The sequence below is a fragment of the Danio rerio genome, chromosome 22, assembly GCF_052040795.2.
Source record: "Danio rerio strain M-AB ecotype USA chromosome 22, GRCz13ab, whole genome shotgun sequence".
NCBI lineage: Eukaryota > Metazoa > Chordata > Actinopteri > Cypriniformes > Danionidae > Danio > Danio rerio.
Window position 1 is genome coordinate 7,386,650 of NC_141042.1, and position 8,852 is coordinate 7,395,501.

At 37.0% G+C, this 8,852-nt stretch overlaps 1 protein-coding gene across 3 annotated transcripts in view; it reads right to left on the reverse strand.

The window, feature by feature from the left end:
• The window catches only part of LOC147831481 (uncharacterized), a 29,521-nt gene extending 22,400 nt beyond the window's left edge, over window positions 1-7,121 (reverse strand). Inside the window, exons 1-2 of one of the 3 annotated variants that reach the window (XM_087303881.1) lie at window positions 7,079-7,121; window positions 5,724-5,785 (exon numbers count right to left, since the gene is read on the reverse strand). In XM_087303881.1, coding sequence (XP_087160007.1) covers window positions 5,724-5,766 — 43 coding nt within the window. In that variant the 5' untranslated portion in view covers window positions 5,767-5,785; window positions 7,079-7,121. Of the gene's footprint in view, window positions 1-3,907; window positions 4,162-5,723; window positions 5,786-6,590 lie in introns of those variants that run through there. The other 2 variants (XM_087303882.1, XM_087303883.1) reach the window with 2 other exon arrangements.
• Window positions 7,122-8,852: the final 1,731 nt, after the last annotated feature.

Here is an 8,852-nt window from a genome sequence, read left to right on the forward strand (position 1 = left end):
TGAGCCTCGGCTGGGTCAGTTGGTGTTTCTGTGTGAAGTTTGCATGTTCTCCCTGTCAGAGATGGGCAGTATTTTACATACAAAACTGTAATCTGTGTTTCATTGGCTTTATGAAAATGGTTTTATATTTTGTATCAAAATACTTTAGTGTCTTGTATTTTGTATTTTTCAAATACTGTAAAATACTTTGAAAGTCTACATAATGACATAAAATGCGGCCTCTGATTGATGTTTTCTCAATTGTTTGCCCAGACTTGAGATCAGAACAGAAAATGTATTAAGAAGGTCATCAATGCTTGAAAATAACAGACAAATGACAGGGGTATATTTGAGAGCAAGGCAACAATCATTGAAAATGGTATAATGCACAATACCATGAAAAAATATAATATAATGAAAAAACACCTAAAGACAGTGTACTGAAGTTCACTAATTGGGTAAACGAAGACTTTAAGTTAAAGAAGAACTGAAAAAATCTTGAGAAAATTAGTAAACTGCGCAAATAATAGTAGTTCTGGATGGATTGCTGATGTAGATGGCAAGACAATAAGACACACCACATAAAAATAAGCCCTACAGTGGTGACACCTATACTTAAATGGTTGTTTAAAAAGTCAGAATTTTGATCTGCAGGTGCACTTATATAGTTAATGAAGAGGAAAGATGTCTGTCTAAAGATAGCAAAGTTGCAAAATACAGTATATGAGACACACAAATTTAATAATACTCCAGCCTATACAGACTGGTCAAAAACTCCAGATTCCAGACTTTGCAAAAACAGATAAGTCCATTTTTACAGATGACATGTTATATGTTTTGCATTGGTTACCGCCAAAACCTTATTTTATGTGTAGGCCCTGCATATTGTGTTGTTCTCCACCCTGCTTTTCTCTCTGTCTCTCACCAGCTCTCAGGTTAATTAGCTCCCAGCTGCTAATCATTATGAATCTGCCTGAATCAGAGTGGTTTGGCTTTAAATACAGCCCTCTGAAGCTAGAGAGCTGAGGAACACTTCTCCCCAGCTCTTAAGTGTAGTAGTAGTAGTAGTAGTAGTAGTAGTAGTAGTAGTAGTAGTAGTAGTAGTAGTAGTAGTAGTAGTAGTAGTAGTAGTAGTAGTAGTAAATTTTATTATTATATTGTTCACTTGTGGTTGTGATATTGTTTATTAGTGTTCTTGTAGTTGGATTAAGCCTTAAAGCCAAGTTAACATTATTGTTGCATTTCCATTACTATATAATATTTTGTGTACTTTGAGATTTACTTCCAAGAGTGAATAAAGCGTGAGTATTTTATTTTGTATATCTTTACTCCTGTTTATAGTTGAGAGAAAGCTCAGGGAATTTTGTAATTTGATTTTCATCTTTGTTTTTTTTATTTTTTGTATTAGGTAAGCTTGTCCTCTAAACTTTGTTAGCTGCTTTCTGTTTGTTCAGGCTATACTCACTCAGTTTGAAAGTTTAATAGAAATATAGAAACTAATCCTATGGTTTATTTTTTTTCCAAACCATGTGTTGACTCTTTACTCTGGGGCTGAGAATTTAAGTGTTTACCAGGTTTTTAGTTCTAATTCAATATTTTACTAAACCTCTTCATATAACACCTTTTTTAAAATATAAGACCGTTAAGAGATGGTGTCAATTTTTTTGGCCACTCAATGGATGGAAACACAATGATGAGATCTAGTCTAACTCATTTGCATTAAATCTTTTTTTAAAGAGATCATCTTCAAGACTGTTGCTGTCAAACATTGTTCACATAGTATAGTCAGTGTAATGGTGAAGGAATGACCAAATATGCCTATTAGTGGAGGGTTGGCGAAGAAATTTTCTGCTCGCTTGTAAATGTATTTTTTAATATGTTTTAAAAATAATAAATATATAGTATTTTACTTTGATACATTTGTGCCTGCTGTATTTTGTAGTTTATATTGATACACGTAAAATTGATGGATTTAGGATTTTATTTAAAAATGTGGTTCAGTGTATTTTTGCCCATCCCTGCTCCCCGTGTTGGCTTGGGTTTCCTCCAGGTGCTCTGGTTTCCCCCACAAGTTCAAAGGGGTGTGTGTGTGCGCGCGTGCGTTTATATTTATATATATATATATATATATATATATATATATATATATATATATATATATATATATATATATATATATATATACACACACATACATACATGTACACACACACATTATAATTACAAATATGTATATGAATGTTCAATTATGTAATACTTTTTAACTATATCATGTTTTATAATATAAAAATCCTATTTTCCCATAATTTTCAGTTAATGATTAAATAACTTTCTTAAAAAAAAAAAAAACATCTTTTATTAGATTAATCATCTTTAGAATTATATTACATATTTAGATGGTTGTTTTTTTACCGCCTATTGTTGTAATGTAATTTCTACAGAATTATTCAGTCATAAATTTGAGTTATTAAATCATTATTTTGACTTTATCTTGTACTTTTGATTTAGTAAATTATCATTTTGGCTTTGCTTACCTTACATCGTTTGCACAAAGTAATGTTTTGTCTTGGTGATTGGAGCTTCCAGCTATAAAAAATATATAAAAATATCTAGTGCAAAGTTCTGCAAACATATATATATATATATATATATATATATATATATATATATATATATATATATATATATATATATATATAGTTTAGTAATTTATGACATGTTATATACGGTATGAGAATGTAGAATCTGCAGCCACTTCATCTGACAAAACTTCATTTACTGTCTGGTTTGGATCAGCCACCAAATCAGACATAAGACTGCAGCGGATTGTCAGGACAGCGGAGAGGATTAATTCTGTGCACCTGCCCAACATCCAGATCTCTACACATCTTTATCGATCTTTATTATTAGATTGGTTGCTACCTGTTTTTATAGTCATAAATATACACAACCCTTACTATTTATGATTTGTAACCAAAATGTTGTATTATTTACTTTATCCACTTATGCCATTCTTTTTTCCTTTGTTCATTTGTATGTGTGTACTGTATGTATATGTGCTCCTGAAAAAAAAACACAAAACATTTCTTGTGTTTGCACACACTTGTCAAATAAATCTCATTCTGATTTCTCTGGACACATTTTTTAAAGAATTCTCAGCAGCTGAATAACAAACATTATTAATATACATTATTATGCCATCAAACATAACATAACAGAAGATGTCTGGCCTTTCATAATACTAAATATCTGCTACATATCATTGACTGCAAAACATTTATTGTGATTTTAGTGAAATGACATTATACATTTTAAAATAAGCAGTTTCAAGAATGAATAAATGATAGCACTTTAAAATGAGACTAGTTTAAAAAAAGATGTGTTAACACGTAAATTGCGTGTTAACACGTAAATGACGTGTTAACACGTACCAACGTGTTAACGCGTAAATTACGTGTTAACGCGTAAATTACGTGTTAACACGCAATTACGCGTTAACACGTTTGTTGCAGACGTTTTGGCCCTAACGGCCTTCCATACACGCAGGCGTTTGCCTTTCACACCAGCTGCGTCTGCAGCGCGCAGCTCTTCGGCAGCTGCTGCAGAGATCAACCTATCTCTGTCTATTCTATCTAGTTACCCATGTCTCTCTATATACAAATACACTTTTTAAACTTTTCATCTGCACCAAGGCCCCTCCTATGCCGTTTCATTAACCTGCAAATGTTTATTTTACAAATTTTATAGATCAAATAGTACTGTATGCTTCTCAAGCTAACTTATATGAGAAGTGTCTACAGTCAGAAGACAATCGCCTTTGATATCATGTCATTTGTTTTTTGATTATCAGGTTGCTGTAGACCTAGTTATAATCATATTTATCCAATATAGTTATAATGATATTTATACATGATCAAACTAGTGTTACCTTCTCTGCTTCAGTGATGTCCAGCGGCAGAATAACAGCTCGGTAATTCATGCTCGTGCAGAGGATGAGACGGACAAAAGTAACCAATGCATGCCATTCTTTTACTTATTTTCGTGTTGTCAGATTCACAGTGCAAACAACTCCCGGTAGGAATAACTCGAGTGAACATAAAACAAAGCCAATTAAAACTTTCTTCCTCTGCTCAGCTGCACAGAACACAGCGAGCTTACATAATCCAGCATGCGTGTCGAACTACACTACCCACAATACACTTCACTATGGACTACAACTCCCCTAAATATTCTATTTCCCCTCTCCTACAACACTAGTGTGCAACTTAAGCAAAACTGATACTAAAATTGTTTTACATTGGGTTTTGTAGTTCGGGCCTAAATAAATGTTTGTTGCCGTTTTTAATCGTTTTAAGTTCATTTGAATGACTATATATAAACCATTTGACATTATTAACGCATTTATTGGGTAAAATTGCTACTTTTTACTGTCATTCATTGTGTCTTGGTCATTATCAATGCACTGTCACTTTAATTGAGCGTGAGCAGCGCGTCAAAAATAGACCCAGCGCCGAAACCAGGGCCGGAGTGGGACTCTTTTTCAGCCCTGGAGTTTCAAGCCTCAGACCGGCCAACCTCAGTTCACCACTGACTATATTAAAATAAGGTTATTTCCAATTCAGTTTCTAATTTCACTATCACGTCTTTTTTTGAGAAAACAGCTCTTTTAGAACTTCAATTGTTCAACAACCCTTACAGTATTATATGTCTTAACAATAAAAATGAAAAAAAAAATTTATCATTCAGACAAGGACCGAACCCAGGTTGGCCGCGTCATAATCTAACGTACTAACCACTGTACCACAACAGATGTACATAGAATAGTGACTTATCTAGTTATATCATCATTAACCTGCAGGCTGCATCCAGCTCACGAGACTACGAGAGAATAGATAAAAGAGCAGAGCTGCGGTGAAATAATGAATAAGAAGGCTGTGGTCAAGTAAATGAATAAAGTATTTTTAAAAAGTGTGACTGCTGAGAGCAACAGATTGAACGAGGGACACCGGCCCTCGCGGCCAAAAAACGGACCGGCCCACCGGGAATTCTCCCGGTCCTTCCGATTAGCCAATCCGGGCCTGGCCGAAACTATCAAGTAGTGCTCGCTGCACTGCTGCTGCTGCGTGCGGTATGAAAGCTCTAATCTGTTAACTATGGACGCCGAAAACACACGCGCTCCTCACGCGCCGCTGACGCTTGCGGTGTGAAACAGGGGTGGGGTGGCTGTACGCATTAAAACAGCTTACAGGAGGAGGAGCGAGAGCTCAAGCTACCCCTCGCTGGAGCTCATCAGCTCTGCTCAAATGGCTCAACTGCCCGGGCCGTACAACTGCCTGGATCCAAGTCTGCAGGTTCCCCCTCCTCGACGTGTAGCCGCGGAAAGTACCCGTCTACGTTAACAGTCACGCGTGTCATAATTTCCGGGTACGAACACTGCGGTCAAGAATTATTGTCTATATGTGCTCTTCTGTCGGTTTGTTGAATAAACTTTAGATGCTAAAAAAATAAAGCATTAGATGAAATGTTGTCCACGCCTCACTAACGAACACTATTTTGTTGTAGTTGTTGTTTATTCAAGGCTGCGCATAAATCAGCCATGTAATAAGATCGAATGACAGTGTTTGAGGTCACCGAATTTGAAGGAAAATGTAAAAGGGTCTTGTAATAAATAGATTTCTTTAGAGTGTAACATAACATAAAAACAGACACAACAGAGAAAAGTTCTTAATAAATACATAGCTTACCTTGCAGGACCAAAACACAAGTCCAAAAAACTTCTAAAAGCATTCTCGTTCTCAGTATTTATCTGAAGGAGAAAAAATGAGAAATGGGTAAGAAGGAGAAGGGTGTCAAATAGTTTGCATTTGACGAACCGGAGCAACCAGTCAGTTCTATGTTTTTTATTTCCCAGTAATGACGTCATGCTTTCGCTTTGCTAGTGAATCAATAGGCTCGTTTGAGGTGCGCCACGCCTTGGCTGCATTGTAAACGAGAGCAGGCGTGTGCAGTAAGAGGAGGGCTCAAAAATTACATCAGAAGTCGGACACTTGCCCAGGCCCGGATTAAGAACTTAGGGGCCCCTGGGCACATTATCTTGTAAGGCCCCCTACCTGGCCGCACCCCTATAGTTGAATTTAAAAAATAAGAATAATATAATAATTTTTAAATAAAATTAATCTATAAATTGTTGCCCACATATTTAAATAAATGATATATAGTACATATGTATTTATAGTCTGCAAAGATTTAAATTATTTTTCAAAGCATTAAATAAAAATACTAATAAAACTACACACACACACATATATATATATATATATATATATATATATATATATATATATATATATATATATATATTTTTTTTTTTTTTTAAGGGTATTTTAGTGTATTGCTTTCACAAACTTATAAAGCATATTATTGCCATGGCATATAACGCACAATGCTTCTCCAATCCAGTTCTAAGAATCTGAGTTCTATGAATCTGAGTCTTTCATAATACAAACACTGATTTACTGTCTCTCTCCTCCTCTCCCTGTATTTTCTCTACTCTTCTAGTGATGAAGACTTGATTATAAACCTAAAAGTATCCGAAATCACAGACACTATACCTCTTCTCTCCCTTCTCTCTCCTCTTCAGGGCCTTTCTCTCTCTCTCCCTCTCTCTCTCTCGCCTTTTCTGTCTGTCTCTCACACGATGAATCCAGTCCGCGCTGCGCTGCCGTTAGCCTCCTCCGCCTGGTTAATGCTAGCTACTCATCATTTAAAGTTAACGTCTTCTTCTGTACCCTCATTCTCCTGATCTTGGGTCTGTTTAAAGAATGTGTGTATGGAAAATGCCTCAATAAAGATGCCTCCTCTCCTCTTTCTCTCGCGTTTGCTAAATCCACTTGTCCACTCATTTTTGATCCATGATAAATACTAACGTTACACTAAAGTCCGCTTAGTTTAGTGCGGGTTATTACAAAACTGACGTTTCCGCGCTTGACCAATGACAGCATTCTGTTTAGTTAAAGAAAGAAAGGCAATTTAAATATAATAATAATTGTAGTTTGTTGATATGAAAAATGGAGACAATTATCAGGAACAATAGGCTTACTTTATTTTAGCTTTCACGTGCTTGGCTGCTCATAACATCACTCACTTGTACAACCACCCGGATAGGGAAACTGTGCTCTTCCGGGCACCGGAAAGACCATATATGAACATAGCAGTTATCTACATCCCCTTTCTTTAGTTTTTTGTTCTCCCTCTAAGAGAATACTTTTACAACTTTACAAATGTCTTGGTAACTTATAGAAATAGCAAAACTTGGGGTCCGTTCTTCGTACCTCACTTAAATGATCTAAGATGATTTTGCCGATCCTGGATCTTTTCATCTTGATAACTGATCTCTGGCTAATTTGGTTCTTCAAACAAGTTTGTGAATCAGATTAGAATGTCTGGATGAACTGATCTGAGATCGCTGCGTGTGTTGTGAACAAGTGTGCCGCAAGCCTGCGTTTGAGTGAAGGTTTCGGCCGTTAGATCGCCCCCTGGGGGCTGGCTGCAGTACAAGTCATAAAGCCCGCCTCCTCCGTGTTAATGAAGGAGACTTGAGCCCAAATAAAAAAAAATATTACACTTGCAATAAAATGTCTCGAAAGATAGTTCTGGTCGATTAAGGCACTGGTTATTGTGCTGAAATAGGTGCAGATCTTCATTTTTGTAAACAGTTTGTTTTTAGCAGTAATTTAATGCTGGGCGTGTCATCATGATTGACAGCAGTGATTGACAGTTTCTCAAAGCGCGGCGTCTGAGCTTCGGCAGGAGACTGAAGTAGACTGAAATGTTATTATTCGATTTCTGTGTTATTTTACCATGACAAAATGAGTTCAGCAGTAAACTATAGTTTCTGACATACATGATCCTGGTGGAACACTGTTTATTCGTTAAGTTCAGGGCTTTTTTCGGGCTTTATTAGTTTGCTGATACACGCCTAGCCACCCAGATAGCAAAACACAGTTCCGGCTAGATTCTCGCCTGCCGGAGACTTATCTCTTAGAGCTCAGACTGACTAATGTTACCTCTGCTGGACCTACTCCGGATGCCTGGACTCACTGCCCGATTCCAGTCCGAGTCAATCGAGCCTGATGCGGCGGCCGAGCGAGCAGGCGCTGCCGCATGCGAGCCGGAATCACCCCGCGACGCCGCGAGTAAGTTATGCGCTGCGGCCTGGAGCTGGCGCGATTGAATATATAAAACCCCTTATATTTGTTAACGTTATTACATCCATTTGTGTTGATATGACAGCAAACGCATGCTGAGAAGTTCGGGGGGCGTAGTTGATTTTACATAAAGCGTTTGGTTGGAAGCTCGACTCTGCTCATTTTCGCGGCTCCTCCTCTGGCTCCATCAGACAATCCTTCTGCGCATGTCTGGCTCCAATTTCAGCAGTCTTTTGCGACAGTTTGTGCCCGTCAAGCAGGCGTTTTGCCCTCAAGGCGTTCAATGGGAAAAAGGGCTGTCGCGTCGTCCATATTTTTTACAGTCATTGGTTGTGAAGGACAGATCTATCGATCTTCGAAATCTGATCAGTAATGCAACGATTGGCTGACGAAACAGCAGCGTAATGACATCATCTGATTAATATTCAATTATCCATGTGAGCAAAATTACATCAAATTAGCAGTCGACGATTTGTTAAATATGACACGCAATAACTTTCCACATTTGTTGTGAGCTGCAGGCTTTACACTTTCATGTGTCAAGAGTATTTATCATGTATTTCAATGCATATCAATGTATTTAGTTCTACATTTAGAAAATATTTTCTTTATTACAGTAGCCGTTTTTTTAATCGCTGCATGGAATAACTGGATGTTTACAAAAGC